The sequence below is a fragment of the Sporobolomyces koalae genome, assembly GCF_050403365.1.
Source record: "Sporobolomyces koalae JCM15063 DNA, S_koalae_JCM15063T_v1_ctg3, whole genome shotgun sequence".
In the NCBI taxonomy this organism is placed as follows: Eukaryota; Fungi; Basidiomycota; class Microbotryomycetes; order Sporidiobolales; family Sporidiobolaceae; genus Sporobolomyces; species Sporobolomyces koalae.
Window position 1 is genome coordinate 365,824 of NW_027481768.1, and position 16,569 is coordinate 382,392.

Genomic DNA, 16,569 nt, shown 5'->3' on the forward strand with positions numbered 1-16,569 from the left:
CGGCAAAGCTGGCAATAGAAGATCCTCTCTGTCGAGCCGGTGCATTGACGCTCGCTCACTTTCGTCAAGGCCTGTGCTCTGTGTCTTTCGCGGCGTGGAGAAGATGACAGTACAACAACAAAATAGAAGCAGTGACAAGAAAGTGGTAACACCTATTAATGAGAAAAGAACCCCATCACCGCGCCGACAGGAGCGAGGGCAGATAGGAGTAGTGACACTCAACTCCATGAACGTCTCATCTGTCGCGAGTCGAGCTCAATATCGCGAGGGCGGGAACTCGGTCAGAGGTGTGACCTGGGAATGACAGCACGGGCAGAATGATTGCCGATCGAACCATTCTGCAAGACACGAAGCATGCACTGTGCTCGACATACAACAAGAAAATAAGCATCAATCGTCCTCATCATCTATCCGCACTGCGGGACTTCTTCAGACTGACCTGAGTGTCGACATTGGGAAAAGTACAGGCGGGATTGGAACGATCGTTGGCCCACGACTGGTTCCCACTCGTTCTCGAAACAGATACCGCACACCTCGTCCGCATCACCTCCTTCTTCGTCGTCATCGTCGTCGTATAGAGACTGCAGCAAGACATCTCGCGCCAGCCGCCAGTCGCTCGAATCACCGGTCGAGCCTGACTTGGACCCCCTCGAGTCGAGGGCTTCTGGCGAGAACCTCTCGTTCAGCCATTCGATCCGACGCAGGTCCTTCTCGATGGCTTCTCTCGATCGGAGGATGACGTCCAACAGGCTCAACACGAACGGGATGGTCGCGACCGTGGCGCAACTCAGGAATCTGTAAGACGATTTCGGGCGGGCGACGATCACGACGAGAGTTTGAGCGAGTGTGATTGACGAGGTCGTGAGCGAGAGGTACCGCGGGAGAAGGTACGTTGTAGGCACGACCAGTCGCGAAGACGGACCGAGTAGGAACCTGCGGGGCGCGATCAATGTCGAGGGTATGATCGTGAGTGACACGAGCAGCGGTACTAGTGCTTCACAAGCGATGAGAAGGGTCGAGCAGAGCTTGAGCAGGAGCACAAGCGAGAGGTCAGAACGGGTACGACCGGGGAGACTCTGGGCTTCTCACCTCGAGCAGGACAATCTCGCGCAGCGGTTTGATCCCCGCCGACCTATCATGTTCAGCTTGATACCCACGCAAAGCGACATGACCGATCGCGTCGAAGCGTGAGATAGCGTTCCATCCTGGCTCAGTCTGGCCACGACCACCCAAAGCTTGCCATACGGCGCTCGCGGATAAGGCCGACGCTACCAACGACCACGACGTATGCCACGCGAGCGTTCGGCCGCATCGATACAGGACGAGTCGGATCGTCCACTTGCAGCGAGCGAGCCTCTTGGCCAAGCTCGGGGCACGAGATTGCAGAGTTAGGGTGAATGGAGGAGGCAGAGGATTCGACAAGAGCGCCTCACACAGGCTCGGCTTCGTCGTCGATAGCGCATGCTGCAGCAAGAAAATCAAGTGCAGGAGGAGGAGGGTGTACGTGAGCGGAGTCAACCGGGGCAAGCGCTGCCGGGGTTCGTGGTGGTCATGTCGGTCGATTGTCGAGTCTATCGAATCTTTCGGTTGTATCCTATTTGGAATCGTCTGCAGATTTTGTGAAGCGGTCGGGGTGGATGAATAGGGCGAGAGCTTGGGCAAGGTCGCCTTGGTCTCGCTCGAAGCCCTCGCGGCGGTGCTCGTTCGTAACTGCTGCCATTGTCCGTCCGGCGCGATTGGCTGTCCCAGTTCGCACAGTCGATCGTGGGGAAGCAACATCGTACCCTGACGGCCGCATTCATGCGACGCAATCCGATTCGAGCCCACATGCGGCTTGTCGAGTGACCCAGTCTCGGACGACGTGGCCTTGGTTGGGACAAGGTCTACTCTCGGTGGGGCAGGTGGAGCAAAGAGATAGAGCGCCAGGAGGAACACGAGCTTAGAACCGTACCGTCCAAGAGACGCACGGGTGCTCTACACACGGGAGACAAGCAATGTAGTCAGGAGCCGGTCCGAATAGGTACGCATTGATGTCCATGCGACCCCATTGCACCTCATGAGGCTGTACCGATCCCCCACCTGTGCCAAGAAGCCGATGATCCGCGGCGAGCGGGAGAGACAGGGAAACACGAGCATGCTCACAGCGTTCCCCGGGTCGGTCATGGTATTGTCTACGAGATCGATACACCCCGAGCTGGGTCACAGTTAGGTTGCAGGCAGTAGGTTGAAGCACGCAAAGAATGTGAATCAACATTCATCGCGAAGAGTGACTTCATCCTACCGCACCCATTCGCTCGCCAAGAATCATACGGACACGCTGCAACGATGTCTGGCAGGGTGTCGCGACCTCGACGGTCCGCGCCAACCTCGTACACGCACTTGCTCAAGCCGATCGAGTTGACTTCCTCATCCTCGTCCGACAACGATTCAGACTCGGACTCGACCAAGCGCAAGAAGCTTCTCAAGAAGAAGAAAACAAACTTCATCCCATCCGGCGAATCCGAGAGCGAGTTCGAAGCGCCAACGCCGAATGGAGGCAACAACGGCGAGCACGGCGGCGGCGACGACGACGACGAGTCTGACGATTTTGACGATGGGGCAGGTGTCAGTACCGACGATGCCCAAGCAAGCGGTCAGGGGGAGGAGGACATGAGCGACATTGCCATGAGCTCAGGCGAGATGGACCCGGGCAGTCCAGGACCTTCGCGCAAACGGCTCACCAAGAAGGCGCGCGTCGCCGACGCATCTACAGCCCAGCCTGAACGAAAAAAGAGCGTCGTTGTGACCAGGGCCGCCTTGCCCGCAGAGGCGGCAGACGCATCAGCGAGTGAAGGACCGGCACGGGCGACCCCGCCGGGGGTGATCTCGTCCGCGCTCGACGGTCAGTACGCCTCGCTCGTGCCCCACTACCTCCCTCCGCATGTGTTTCTCGATCCTTCGTCCTCGTCGTCCTTCTCGACCGCGCGAGTCGAGACGAGCACGCATACGGGCAAGGGCCAATTTGACGGTGACGCGAGCACTTTGGCCGAACGCTGGACTGCCAACCCCTTCGCACCGGAGCGGGCACTCGTGAGAGATGTTGGATGGCACAAAGGCAAGTGGACCGCCGACGGCATCAAAGACAGATGGGGAGGATGGTACGACAACATCACGCTCGAACCTCGCGATTTGCGCTCAGTCTCCCGCGAGTGAGTTCTCGAGCTCGAGATTTGCCTTGCTCCCGAACGATATGTACTGACAGCTTTGACGTTAGATCGATCGAAGCGAGGCTGCCAACGCAGGTCTATCACGCTCGCCCGATCCCGTTCCACACTCTCACCGTCACGGAACCGAAAGCGGATCCAACTGGCGCAGCGATGCTTGGCGAGACCACAGATGACACGCTACCAGCTGGCATCACCCAGCAGGCCGCTGAATCGATTGACACCGACGGCAGCCGGCAAGTCCTTGTCGGCAGAGGTCTCGCCGAGCAAGGAGAGCACGAGATCAACCTCGAGCGATTCGCGTCCGTTCCGCTTCGTACGTCTCCGAGTGCTCAGGAGATGAAGCGAGAGAGACAGACCATATTAAAGGCATCGAGCATTCGCGCAGGTTCGGCAATTCCCCGAAAACCGGGACACTTGATGAATGTGGGAGGCCCCGTCTCGGCCTTGTCATGGCTCCCCCGCCTGACGGGCCCCTCAACAAAAGGTGCTGTCGACGTTGATCAGCTTGCGGCCGGTTCTCGGCTGACCTTGCTCTGCTGGCTGTTGCTGCAGAATACCTCGCGGTCGGAACCATCTGTTCCCCTTCGCTAACGCTCTCACATCCTCCGAATTTGTCCGGATCGAGATCGACTTCGCTCGTCCAGATCTGGTCCATGCACGATCCTGAGCCTTCGAAAACGCTCGCGGTCGAAGTTAGCGACGACAGCGACGGCCAAGAGGCAACTCGAGGAGGTATGCGATTAGAGCTCGGCTTGCTTGTCGGAGAGAATGAGGGCGAAGCGCGAGATTTGCAGTGGTGTCCAAAGGGAGGAACCTGCTCAGAGGACGATCCGATGAATACGGACGCGTTGGAAAGTCTCGGAATCTTGGCTGGAGTATTTACGGATGGCACGATCAAGATGTTTGCTGTCCCGAGACCCGATGCAGTAAGAACTGAGCAGGGCATTAATGGGGACGAGCCGGTTTACAGTCAGTCGTGTTTCCCGTGTCTCGACTCGAACTGCCGCCCAAGTGATCGCTGACCGGTCACAATTACAACAGTCCACGCCAAGAAAGTGCTCGAGCTGAAAATTCCGAACTCGGCTTGTCTGTCGTTCGCATGGGGTTCTTGGGAAACAGTAGCGGCCGGTTGTCTCAACGGTGCGCAACCCGCTCTTCCTCTTACTTGGCGTTTGACTCAAGAGAGAGATTCGTGTGACAGGGTATGTGGCAGTTTGGTCTGTCGGCGATGCGCTTCGAAATGGGTCACCAAGCGGTCAGTGGGCTCTGCTCTGTAGCTGGATCCCCCTTGCCCTCTGACCTTGACCGCACAGCAGTCCGACCGACTCAGTGGATCCCCGCCCACTCCTGTGCGATCCGTGCAATCACGTTCCTCAACTCTCCGCCTCCGTCGACCGATTCCGATAACTCTGGCGCTTTTGACCTCGATGGAGATCCTCACAAACTTGGTACGGTTGGGTACGACGGTAGCACTCATGTGACCGACTTGCGAGAAACTGGGTTCGCTGGAGTGGGAGTCGTCCTGCATGAACGATGTAGGCTGCGTCTCTCTTCAGGTTTCCTACATCTAGCCCGGATACTGATCAACAAGGATGCGTGATCAGCTTCAACCTTTGCCGTAGCTTGGTGTCCACAGTCTGGATGTCTCTATGCCGATGACCAAGAAGATCGAATTCGCGCATACTTTACGAAAGCGCAAGAATTCGGGGGCTCGAAACGGATCGGCGCTCACCGTGGAACCGTCTGGGTACAGCTTGCCGTCTCTCCTGTCTCTTTCCGTTTCGAGGTCTGACTGATATTGTATTGGTGCCCTCTCCTGTAGTCGATCGCTACTTCCGAACATCATCCTTTCGTGCTCTCGTCTTCTTCGGATGGATCGGTTCAAATGTATTCGGGAGTCCGTGCGTTGAGGAAACGACGGGTCAAAGGCCACTTCATGCAACGAATCTACTCGCTCGACTTTGATCGAGAAACCGGCAAATGGCGAATGAAGGACAACTTTCAGGTCGAGGTTCGCCTTCTCTTTCTCTCTCTCTCGCTGTTGGTTCCGAGCTTGAGCTGACCGGATAACTCTACTTGTGACGTATCAATTAGCATCGTACGGCCCTCGATTCCGTTCCGCCCGGAATAAAAGCGAAAAAGACTGCAGAAGCTGCGGTCAACTCGATCGTTACCTGGCCTCAGGAAGTACAGCTCAACAAGGTCTGTTGGCATCCCAACCTGGAACGGAGTGCGTTAGTTGCGAGTGGCGGAAATTGGGGTTGTGTCAGGATCGATTGGTTGGAAGGGATAGGCGAGCGTTGAGAGCGCGTTGCAATTGCAACCCGATCTTTTTAGCTTCGCATCGATTGGCTCGTGTCAAGGATATCTCTCGCACGACATAGTTTACCGATACTCGACAATGATAGGCATTACAGTACCTCTTCAAACAATAAAACTCTAAGTCAAGGTTAGTACACGAACTTGAAGTCCAGACGCCTGCATCCCTCGTCTTTCGTGGTAGCGAGATCTGAAGAAGTGACCAATACTCCCGTCAGTGAATGTGTTCACACAAGATGACTGTTGGCGGGCAAAGTTTGAGCTCACATTCCGATTTTTGTTGGGTCGACATGTTCGACCATTGCTTGTCTTTCCACGCGTTGCGAGCACGGTAGTAGAACCAGGTACCCGGATACACGATGATGATGTTGAAGGCGATGATGCCAAGGATGATCGAGTTGGCCTTGAAGTACCGAGGAGCATCGCTCTTTTGGTACAAGTTGGAACCAATGATGCCCGACAGCTGCACAGCCATGTTGTACACCCTGAAAATTCGTTGCAATAGAATGGTCAGCGATTATCGAGCGACTGGAATGAGGGAGACGGGTCTCACGAAGCCGAGACAGTCCTCGTACGCACGGATCCCGAGTTGCGGGATGCCCACGAGACTTGGATCGCGTGGACATACGGGAAACCGAGGAGGAGTGTCGCGAGTGCAAAGTACTGCCAACCGCCGAGAACTGGCAGGGTGCGCAATGCGATGAAGAAGGGAAGGAACCACACGTTTTCGAGAATAGAGAGCCAGGTGCGCGATTGTACGACTTCCGAGAGAGCAGTGACGACGATGAGGAGGATGACTGAGATGACCGTGTGAGGAACGGCCAGCAAGTTGGCCATAACCGTAGAGAAGCCGAGTTGGCCTGCATGTCATTGCTTGTCAGTCAGAAATCGCTCATACAATCAGGAAACCTCAGGAGACTCACGCATCGAGATTTGGAAGTAGTTACCGATTGGGTATGCAGGGATACCAAACATGAGACCGATCACGTACATCGGGTACATGTCGTAGTCTTTGAGCGACTTCCACAAGAGTCTCGGAGTCAAAGCTTGTCGGTTGTGCATCGTTGCCTTGCCGGGATCTGCGTCAGCAACCAGGCAAGTCAGAATCGGTATCGATCGTGACGATCAGCTGTTGAGACCCTCACCTTCTCGAACAATTCGGTTGACGAGGATTTTAATTTCGCGATCCGTGAAGTATCCCTTCGGGAACAGCTTGCTCTTTGTCTGACTCGGACTCGGCGGCAGCATAAAGAACGAAGCGACTCCAATGGCGAGCTGTGTCGAGTGCAGAGGAAAGGGGGTGAGCTCAGTCCGTCTCGCGAGCCGGTGCGAGCAAGAGCACTGACCGTGAGCAGCGCCTCAATCAGGAACATCCACCTCCATCCTTCGTAGCCCAAGACACCGCGCATTCTGAGCAGACCGACGGCCAAGAAGCTGGTGATCGTGTCGGCAATGTAGTTGATTGACCAAAACAGACTGAGTCGCAAAGGAAGTTCCGAGTTGGTGAAGAAATAACTGAGGTAGAGGATGCAATCCGGGATGAACCCGCCCTGGAAGAAGGCGATGGCGAAACGCAGGGCGAGGAACGAAGCTCGACCTTGCATGAAGAACTGCGAGCCGGCGAGAATCGAGAAGATAACGATCTGCATGGGCACCCATCGGTCGACTCCGAGCTTCTTGCCAACCATTTGAGAGGGAAGTTCGGCGAGCAAGACTACAGACAGGCAAAAAAAAAAAAAGGATGAGCACGTACGCCCTCGACATGGAGAGCCAGGCAAGAGAGCTTACAGCCGAGCTTGGATAGAGTGTTTCCCAAGTTGTAGTCGGCTTGAGTGAGCTTGAGATCGCCGAGCAAATTGTCGGCCGTGGCATTCGCCATGTTACCTCGGTCGATATCGAGCGCGAGGAACATGACGAGGACCCAGGACAAGATCTTCCAGTCGATCTTGCGAACAAGTTTCCGTTCCTCCCGATGTGTCCAGCGGTGGGCGGGGTCGAAGAATTCTTTGTTTTCCCACTTGGGATGCGGTTGATAGTGAGAAGCGAGCGGACCATCATAGACAGACTCCTTCGTTGCAACCTAGAGCGAGGGAAATGGAGATCAGCTGCCGTGGCAACGAGAACACGAAGCTGCGGTCGGAGCTCACAGCATCGAGATCGTCATATGCGCGACGTTTCCTCAAGCCGATGTAGCGCAGGATAGCATCGCCAGCGCTAGACGGTTCGGTAACAGCAGGAGCGAGAGGGGCGACGCTGCTTGAATCGTAGAGCGAGCTCTTCTCGGAATCGGTCGTCGGCAAGTCCTTCTCCGCGAGGGAGTCGGGCGACGAGGGATGAAGAGGCGGCTGTGTGGTGAGGACGGGAACATCTCTCGCTGTCGAGGCCATGATGAAGCTCCTTGAACGAAGAACAGACGGGAGATGAGGGAGCTCGAGAGGGCGGTCGTAGAGATCAGAACGGAGCGGTAACGAGAGAGCGACGCAGATCGCGCTCTTATACTCTCGAAGAGGATCGAGCCCCTTTCTGTCAGCAGCGGCGAGCAACAACTTTCGTCGGCTGATGGTGACATCCGCAAAGCAAGGCGCATTCGATCGAGCTGATTGCGCGCTAGCGGACAGTCGAACATGGCCGCTCGTGAAGGCGCGGACAGTGGGTCCCACAAACGCCGTTAGGGCGAAATAAAGTTTCGTGAGAGGGAACTTGCGCCGTTTTCGCGAGAAAAGGCGTGCTCAAAACGAATGTCATCGATGCAGCTGCTCCATAGCGAAATCGGAACATGATGAGACCCCTCGAAGTCGTATGCGGACTGCGGGAGGTGGATAACGTCGCGAGCGAGCTGACAGAGCACGCGATGAATATTGAGTGTCACGGAGATCAAGCTTCTCAAAGATCCTCAGGGCGTTTCGACATATGCTGCTCAGCGTAGGGCTATATTGGAAAGGCAACGGTGACCCTGAAAATACCATGATTGGAAAACGTGAGAGGCAACAGACGATGGACACGACACAGGCAGCTCACGTGCAGCTAATTAATCGCGGCTCCCTCCACTTTATCTATCGTATCGCTCCGGATTCATGCCAGCTATCGGCCGACCCTCACAGCGGCGCAGTCACTTCTGTCGTGCTCGGGTTCTGCACTTGTGACTAAACCTTCTCGCGAGTCTCTCTCAACCGGCCCGACAGGCTCATGTGGTGCCGCTCCGCGCGCTCGCCATATCCTCCACTTGAGGTGTAATCGCGAGGTATCTAGCCGTCGCGCTCGAGCGTAGAGCAAATCTTCTCCTCTCTTCTCACATCCCATCGCACCATCTTCCGCACGAAACATGTCGACCACGGAAACTCAGACGCTCACGGAGCAGACTTCGACTCTCTCGATCTCTTCTCAGCAGGTCAAGAGCTTCGGAGCCGAGCCGGATTACAAGTACAAGCGCTTCTTGCCGAACTGGAGTTCCGACCTCAAGCTCGCGCCTCTTGAACCGTTCGAGCACGTCGACCCTGGTCACGCTGCTCTCGGCGACGAGAACCCGACCGCGTTCCTCAAGGACGCGACGGTCAAGGCGATCACGCCGACGTTCGGAGTCGAGGTATCGGGTGGCGAGTTTGACTTGACCAAGCTCACCCAGCACGAACGCGCACAGCTCGCCCTGTACGTCGCGCGCAAGGGTGTCGTCGTCCTACGAGGACAGCAAAACTTTATCGATGCGGACCCTGAATGGCAGATCAAGTGAGCACAGTCAATTCCACTCTCTTTTGAGCGCGGATCTCTCTCTTCCCGGCAACTGACGGATTTGTTTTCTTCTTTGCGTTCGTCTCGTTTCGACAGCGACTACGGGGCAACTTTTGGTCGGATTCATATCCACCCTGTCTCGGGTCAACCGAAAGACTTTCCCCAACTTCACCTCGTGTTCCGTGATGCCAAGCAAAACTCGGACGATCGCGTCGACACTAGCAACCGCCTCAACTCGACGACGATTCACTCGGATGTGACGTACGAGCTGCAACCACCTGGGGTCACGACGCTCTTCCTGTACGACACGCCTGAATCGGGAGGAGACACTCTCTTTATCGATCAACGAGGTTCGTCGTCTCGCTCTCGCTTTTTCTCCCTAGGATCAACCTTTGTGGGTTGACACCGCTCTACTACATCATCAGAGGCATACAAGCGCCTGTCTCCTTCGTTCAGGTCTTACCTCGAGACGTTGACCGCCGTACACTCTGGATTTGAACAAGCGGCGTTGTCGGCTTCGCACCACGGTGCCGACACGATCAAGCGTCAACCGGTCAAGCACGAGCACCCGGTCATTCGCAGACACCCGGTCACGGGTGACAAGGCGTTGTTTGTTCAACCTGGGTTCACGAGGTACATTGTCGGACTCAAGAAGGAAGAGTCGGATACGATCCTGAACCTCCTCTAGTATGGGAACCCTGTTTCTCAGAACCCCCTATCAGGATTGAATCGCTGACTTGTTTTTCGTCGACAGCGATCACATTAGCAAGGGTCATGATTTCCAGGCCCGAGCGCGATGGGGAGAGAAAGGAACGGTCACGTTGTGGGACAACCGCATCACGGCGCACTCGGCGTTGATCGACTGGAACGACGGAATTGCGGGTCGACGCCACGGAGCGAGGATCACGAGTCAGGCCGAACGGCCCTTCATTTAATACCCGATGTTTGGGTTTCACATTTGTACATGGTTCTTTCCCCTTGATGAAGCGTATAGCCTCCGTAGTATCTCAAAAGCTTCGTGTTGCGAGGGACGTTTTTCACGCGGTGAAGGGTCTAGTCGCTCGCGGTCAGAGGCGTCGAGAGTAGGTGACTTGACTCTGGACTGAATGTGCGGAATGTCGAGAGGCGCAGGTGCAAGTGAGTCTGCTTTGCATAATGTGACAACAAGAGAGAAGACAGTGCAAGTCTAGTCGTAGATGTACACCAAAGAGTAGAACACTGATCATCACCAGAAACAAGTCGGGTCAGTTTGTTTGAAAGAAAAAGCCAGACGCTCTCGGAATTCATACGCACAGGTCCAAAACAGGACGTAGCTGAAGAGGTTTTCGAGCACTCCACCCAGGATTGGTTCTCGTGCGGTTAGGAAGAATTTCGAAGGTTGAGAGTGACAGTTGAAGAGGGCGAACAAGAGTCCGGTTGCAAAGGCCGTTACGAAGAAGAAAACGAACCCGATCGTGTTGGTCAATCCCAACAAACCTGCGGTTGCGCCTGCTATGCAAGCGGTTGCTGGTTTACCAGAGTGGAGAGTCAGGCTTATGCGCGAGAAGGGCAAGGGCGTTGGACAGGGAAGAAAGAGGAACGTACTCGATTTGACATAGTACAGGGCCTTGTTGTTGTGCTGCAGGTTGGGGGCGTACACGGGCTGACCGGCTGACGAGAGGAGCACGGAGGGCGGAGGTGGAGCGGCAGCCCTGACGACGACGACCTCGGATCAGCCGAGACGGGGGCAGACTCGAGCGATCGGTGCTGTGTACCTACATTTCTAGTCTCACGGCATGCACCGAGGGCGGATTCAACGTGGGGTGGTGAACCGGCGAGAGTCGAGGCTCGCGCTTCTTGTTGAGTGTCGTCTCTCACTCTCTCACCGCTCGGATTCGCCTTCTGACTTACACCGACACTCACATCTCGCCTGAATACATACCCATCGTAGTTGCAGCCATGTTCTCGAGGTGAGTGCACACTGTCGTTGTCGTCGTCATCTCGCTCATCATCCACCCTCGCCGGGCCGCGTACTCACTCGCCTCGATCCCATTCGCATTCCTGCAGTCGCTCAGAGTACGATCGAGGTGTAAGGCTGCCATCTTGCACCGAGTTGGAAGCACGAGGGCTCGAGACTGATGTTCCTCTCCCGACGCCGGTCCTTGCAGGTCAACACGTTCTCGCCTGAAGGACGTCTCTTCCAAGGTGAGCATCCACCGCGTTCTTGACCTCGGACCGCTCGCTGACCCTAGCCCGCCTTTTCAAAGTCGAGTATGCCATCGAGGCTATCAAGGTACGCGCTACTCGTCCTCACCTACAGAAGACCGACCCTGATTGACCTCGTGTATCGGTGTAACTCAGCTCGGATCGACTACCGTTGGAATCCAGACTTCAGAAGGCGTCGTGCTCGCCGTCGAGAAGCGCACCCAGTCCCCTTTGCTCGAATCCGACTCGGTCGAGAAGATCATGGAGATTGACAGGCACATTGGTTGCGCCATGTCGGGACTGACTGCCGATGCGAGAACCATGGTTGACCACGCGCGCGTCACCGCCCAGGTTTGTTTTCCCCCTCCCTCGCGTCCAAGTTCACGTCATGGGCTCACTCGTTGAGCGATCGACGCCTTTGCAGAACCACAACTTTACGTACGACGAGGACATCAAGGTCGAGAGTGTGACCCAGGCCGTGGCAGATTTGGCATTGCGATTCGGAGAGGGCGCGAACGAGGAAGAGGCATCCATGGTTCGTATACCTTACTCTCTCTCTCTCTTCCTCTCTTTCGCGATCCCAAGCTTATTCATCGTGAGCACGCGTGTATCATCTAGTCGCGACCATTCGGTGTGGCACTCTTGATCGCAGGGTACGATCAACATGGTCCCCAACTGTACGCTTTTCTCCGAAACCCACTGCCCCAGCTCGTTGCCTGATATCGACCACCGTTTCACCGCAGATACCACGCGGATCCGTCTGGCACGTTCATGCGGTACCACGCCAAGGCGATCGGATCTGGAAGTGAAGGCGCCCAGTCTGAACTACAAGATTCCTACACCAAGGTGAGGACCCGTCTGCTCTCTGCTCTCTATCAAAGCGCAAACATAACAAACTGATGACCAACGCGCTGCCCGGATAGTCGATGACGCTCGAACAGGCAAAGCTCTTGTCGCTCAAAGTGCTCAAACAAGTCATGGAGGAGAAACTCGATTTCAACAATGTGCAACTCGCCGTGGTCGCCCCATCGACAAACGGGTACAAGATTCTCAACAAGGACGAACTGAAACCGGTCATTGACGAAGTTGAACGAGTCGAGAAGGAGAAGGAGGAAGAACGGTTGCGAACTGCTGCAGGCGGAGCAGCAGCAGCGACGACGACAGAAAGTTCGAGTTCTTCGGCACCGACGAGTACAGACTGAGCTTGAAACCGTGCAAAGATAAAACGCTACATAGGCAAGTGTGTTCATAGCGTGTCTTCGAATTTGACGGCTTCTGGACCCAACAAAGTACTTGGGACTGCAAATGGTGCTGGACTGTTGCCTGGACTCTCTTCCTGTCCTTGAACCGTACCAATCACTTGATGGTGCAGCACGTCGTGAAACCCTGTTGCTGTTGTAGGTTTCGCCTTTTTCGTTGCGGGTCCATCGTGGGTCCCATTGCCATTCAGGTTCGCTTTCTCGGCTCGATCGATCTGTCGTTGTATCCGAAGTTGTTCTCGATCCCTCGCTTTCTGAAGGGTTTCGATTTGGTCGAGTTCGTCGAGATCGTCAAGTCGTGCTTGTTCTTCGTAAAACTCTCGGTACCGATCGCACAAGGGTCTCCATCCAGTCCCGCCGTCCTCCGATTCGACTCGTGCACGGAACTGGTCGAGGTGTTCTCGAGTCGGTGCATGTTTGAACTCGGGACCTGGGTTGATCGTGACGGTACCGCCTCCAAACACGCTCACGAACGGATAGTACCCCGTCGCTCCATCATCGTGATGGTTCTCGGTCACGAGTCGATTCGATTTGTCTTTCCTCGAGTGGGCGCTTCCAGGAGGTTTCATCAATGGCAAGAAATCGTACAAGTCTTCGAACGCGGTCCCTTGGTACTCTCCATCGATCGAGAACGCGAGTTTGCTCCCTCGCAAAGTTGGAACCGGTCGCAACGTCGGACCCGTGTTTTGTTCGAGGGGGATGACTTTTTTGCCCGGTTGCGCAATCTGTTTCTTCTTGGCTTCTTTGAGTTTGAGTTCGGCTTCCTTCTCTTGTTTCGCTTTCAGCACCGGGTCGACGGTCAACTCGTCCATCTCTTTCGTTGACGGGTACTCGAGTTGTTCAAAGTACAGTTGACCCTTGTACCGGATCGGAACTCGTTTGCGTTGAATCCTACGTGGATCTCGAACGGATGCCGCAGTGGGAACGGGTTCGCGGGCCGGTAACGACAGGTACACTCCGATGGTTGAATTCGTACCAAACGGTTTCGCGTACCGAGTCGGTCGAGACAAGTGAATCGAGTCTCCCGTCTTGTCTCGAATCCCGTACGAGTAGCCATCGACTCCTACGGGAGCGTTGAGGGGACTCTCGCGTCTGCCTACTCCGACTCGAACCCAACTGCCTTGACCATCTCGACCTCCGTGTTCTCTTCCCCCTTGACCTCCTCCCCGTTCAACCTCGATCTCCCAATACCAACACCCTTCGCGCAGTCCAATGTTGCTACGCACCCCTCTCCACCCTTTGTCGGTCGTGACCGTTGTCGCGTCTTGGGTCAAGTACGTGAACGCACTACGATCTTCCCAACTCCACCGTACTTGACACGGTTCCGATTCGATCGTACGTTGTGGAGGTACTGGCAACGGACTGTCTCGCGAGGGTCCACAGGGAGTGTACCGAAACCCATGTTTGTTGAACGGGTGCGAACGCGTTGCAAAGAATTGGAACCCGTCGAGTTCGGGCAAAGTGACTGGAGGAGGTGCGAAAGTTGGCAGGGGCGCGACGAGGAGACTAGGTTCAGGTCCTGTTCCTTCGGCGGGTGGAGCAACTGCAGCAGCAGCGGGTTCTTGAGAAATTGGAGGCGGTGCGGGCGATTCGGATGTTGTAGACGAGGAAAGTTTCCGTTTCCCTGGTCGGGTCAAAACATTGTCCTGCGTTGGATGAGCCCGAGCTCGCAATCAGCTCGCAAGAGAGAGATGATGATGGAGCAGCTGGAGAGAATGAGGCTGTACCGTTGTTGATTCTTGAGAGGGTGATTGCGCGCGTTCATCGATCCCCGACTCGATCAGAGGGGCGACTATCGGAAAGGGCGCATCCATGACAAGGTCGGAAGGCGAGTTGCTGCGTGAGGCGAGGCTAGCTAGCGCGAATGATCGGCCCGTCGCGCGGTTTGATCAAGCGTTCACTCGGCTGCTACACCTCGCAGTCTTGCATCGGTCGACGCGGACCCGCGCACGCTCGTAGTCATGTCTCGATACCGGACGCGAGCGAGCCTTCTCGCCGTCTTGCTCGTGCTGTCGCTCGCGGTCGGCGTCCTTGCGCACGAGGTCGGTCTCGCTCTCTCTCCCTCCCTTCCCCTTGCCTTGGATCTGATCGCAGGATGATTCATGTGTACAGCACCACGAGGTCGAGACCGGGCCGTACGAGCAAAACTTTACGAATGAAGAGGTGAGCCCCTCACGAGATCCGATGGCGGCCCGAGCCGTCTCGCTCACCGCCTTTTATTCGCGTTCCAGCCGATCGACTCGATCCTGAAATGGCACATCGCCGTACAGGTCGCGTGCTGGGGGTTCCTGTTCCCGATTGGCATGATCCTCGGTCTAAACCAGTCTCGCTACCACGTCCCGTTCCAACTCGTCACGATCGTGCTGTCCCTGTCCGGCAACTACCTCGGTCACCATCACCGCGGGAGGAGTTTCCACATGACTGCACACGCCGCGTTCGCTTCGTACTTGTGGTGGTACATGATCCTGCAAGCTGCGATTGGCATCTTTCTCAAACTACACGTTCTCGAACACTCTCGCACCCGTGCACTCGTCAAACGTGTACACAAATGGGTCGGGATCAGTTTCCCAATCATGGGGTGGGTCCAGATGGTATTTGGCGTACGTTGACCTGCTCCCCTTTTCGAAACCCCTTCCCCCCTTGCTGAACACCCTCTGTTCTTCTCGGGACGTAGTCGATCGCGGCGCTTGGATTCTGTTTCGCAGATCATCTCGGGCAGTGTCTCGCACACGAGATCATGGGTTCCTCGTTCATCCTGTATGCCATCATCATGCTCGTGTTCCTACGCTTCGGCGCAAAATACCTCGCACGGTGGCAAGTCTCGCAAGAGTTTCTCGATTCGACCGTGATTGGCTTGTGGGGGATCGTCAACACGTTTACCGAACACAATTTCTTCGGAGAAGGCAACGGGTGGAGTCACAAGGACATGCAACATGTCAGCTTGGGGGTACTTTGGGTTTGCGGAGGTGCACTCGGCATGTGGTTAAGTCGAAACGGTAAACGCAGTATCGTTCCAGGACTCATCATTGTGAGTTGATAATCCTTTTCCGCAGCGGAAAACTCCAGGTTTTGACGCAGCCTCCCGTTCTTTGACGAATACAGGCCATGACTGGACTCGCCATGGCGAATCACGGTCAACACCTCGAGTTCTCGACGACGGTCCACAAGGCGTTTGGATATAGTCTCATCGCAGCCGGGTTCGCAAGGATCATTGAAATCTGTTTCGTTCTGTCAGACGAACCCACTCCTGAACTCGACGGCAACGACACTAGTCCGAAAGCGTTTCAACACGTCGCTCCCTTCTTGCTCGTCTTGTCCGGGTTGACGTTCATGTCGGCCACGGAGGAACAAATGAGTTGGGTTGCGGGTTCAGGCATGGATTCGACCACGTACATCAACATCCTCTTCTCGGGAGCGTTCGTGATTTACCTCGTCGCGGTCGCGATGGTCGATCTCTACGCACTCACCAAGGTTAAACCACGTGCCGGTGAACCCCGTGGAAGAAATTTCGAGGATCAAGTTGACCTCGAGGAGCGAGGTCGATGGTTCAGGAACGCTTGGACGAGGGTGGTCACGGGTTCATCTCGGGATGAACGCGCAGGAAGGACGACGACGAACGAGTTCGAAAGTGTTCCTCTCACCTCGGGCGACGACAGTATCGTTCAAGGAGAAACGAACCCGGATACCTCGCAGGAATCGTTCGAGTTGACTTCGAGGGGATCGAGACCAACTCGTCAGGAAGAAACTGTGTTTGATTTGGGAGACGAAGAGGACGATGACGAAGATCGTGGAGACGATGGATACTGGAAAGAGAGAGGAACTCGATAGGAGAGTCCTGATCTAGTCGCGACATGTTGACGGAAAATCTCTGTTGT

The 16,569-nt window shown here is 55.6% G+C and overlaps 8 protein-coding genes across 8 annotated transcripts; 4 read left to right on the forward strand and 4 right to left on the reverse strand.

The window, feature by feature from the left end:
* Window positions 1–255: 255 nt before the first annotated feature.
* On the reverse strand, window positions 256–2,163 carry JCM15063_005053 (uncharacterized protein; the record flags this gene model as incomplete). The annotated part of the gene is made up of 4 exons (XM_076676156.1): window positions 256–359; window positions 440–1,025; window positions 1,090–1,974; window positions 2,080–2,163. The coding sequence occupies 4 exons, from the start codon at window positions 2,161–2,163 to the stop codon at window positions 256–258; spliced, it is 1,659 nt and encodes a 552-aa protein (XP_076536694.1).
* A 162-nt stretch (window positions 2,164–2,325) lies between these two features.
* On the forward strand, window positions 2,326–5,510 carry JCM15063_005054 (uncharacterized protein; the record flags this gene model as incomplete). Its single annotated transcript, XM_076676157.1, has 9 exons — window positions 2,326–3,188; window positions 3,254–3,519; window positions 3,759–4,175; window positions 4,248–4,346; window positions 4,408–4,461; window positions 4,520–4,741; window positions 4,811–4,953; window positions 5,029–5,217; window positions 5,301–5,510. The coding sequence occupies 9 exons, from the start codon at window positions 2,326–2,328 to the stop codon at window positions 5,508–5,510; spliced, it is 2,463 nt and encodes an 820-aa protein (XP_076536695.1).
* A 146-nt stretch (window positions 5,511–5,656) lies between these two features.
* On the reverse strand, window positions 5,657–7,912 carry JCM15063_005055 (uncharacterized protein; the record flags this gene model as incomplete). Its single annotated transcript, XM_076676158.1, has 8 exons — window positions 5,657–5,715; window positions 5,793–6,010; window positions 6,079–6,385; window positions 6,449–6,604; window positions 6,671–6,800; window positions 6,872–7,239; window positions 7,314–7,605; window positions 7,673–7,912. The coding sequence occupies 8 exons, from the start codon at window positions 7,910–7,912 to the stop codon at window positions 5,657–5,659; spliced, it is 1,770 nt and encodes a 589-aa protein (XP_076536696.1).
* Window positions 7,913–8,847: 935 nt separating this feature from the next.
* Window positions 8,848–10,186, forward strand: JCM15063_005056 (TauD/TfdA dioxygenase family protein; the record flags this gene model as incomplete). Its single annotated transcript, XM_076676159.1, has 4 exons — window positions 8,848–9,248; window positions 9,348–9,601; window positions 9,677–9,938; window positions 10,006–10,186. The coding sequence occupies 4 exons, from the start codon at window positions 8,848–8,850 to the stop codon at window positions 10,184–10,186; spliced, it is 1,098 nt and encodes a 365-aa protein (XP_076536697.1).
* A 251-nt stretch (window positions 10,187–10,437) lies between these two features.
* On the reverse strand, window positions 10,438–11,028 carry EMC6 (Emc6p; the record flags this gene model as incomplete). The annotated part of the gene is made up of 4 exons (XM_076676160.1): window positions 10,438–10,469; window positions 10,545–10,757; window positions 10,836–10,942; window positions 11,024–11,028. The coding sequence occupies 4 exons, from the start codon at window positions 11,026–11,028 to the stop codon at window positions 10,438–10,440; spliced, it is 357 nt and encodes a 118-aa protein (XP_076536698.1).
* Window positions 11,029–11,189: 161 nt separating this feature from the next.
* Window positions 11,190–12,637, forward strand: PUP2 (proteasome core particle subunit alpha 5; the record flags this gene model as incomplete). The annotated part of the gene is made up of 9 exons (XM_076676161.1): window positions 11,190–11,200; window positions 11,298–11,319; window positions 11,399–11,435; window positions 11,498–11,523; window positions 11,592–11,786; window positions 11,860–11,970; window positions 12,054–12,112; window positions 12,179–12,281; window positions 12,359–12,637. 9 exons carry the CDS (start codon window positions 11,190–11,192, stop codon window positions 12,635–12,637), a joined length of 843 nt encoding a protein of 280 aa, XP_076536699.1.
* A 44-nt stretch (window positions 12,638–12,681) lies between these two features.
* Window positions 12,682–14,508, reverse strand: BRE2 (Bre2p; the record flags this gene model as incomplete). The annotated part of the gene is made up of 2 exons (XM_076676162.1): window positions 12,682–14,340; window positions 14,422–14,508. The coding sequence occupies 2 exons, from the start codon at window positions 14,506–14,508 to the stop codon at window positions 12,682–12,684; spliced, it is 1,746 nt and encodes a 581-aa protein (XP_076536700.1).
* A 147-nt stretch (window positions 14,509–14,655) lies between these two features.
* YTP1 (Ytp1p) lies at window positions 14,656–16,522 on the forward strand (the record flags this gene model as incomplete). Its single annotated transcript, XM_076676163.1, has 5 exons — window positions 14,656–14,736; window positions 14,807–14,857; window positions 14,926–15,294; window positions 15,369–15,722; window positions 15,797–16,522. The coding sequence occupies 5 exons, from the start codon at window positions 14,656–14,658 to the stop codon at window positions 16,520–16,522; spliced, it is 1,581 nt and encodes a 526-aa protein (XP_076536701.1).
* Between the last annotated feature and the right edge of the window lie 47 nt (window positions 16,523–16,569).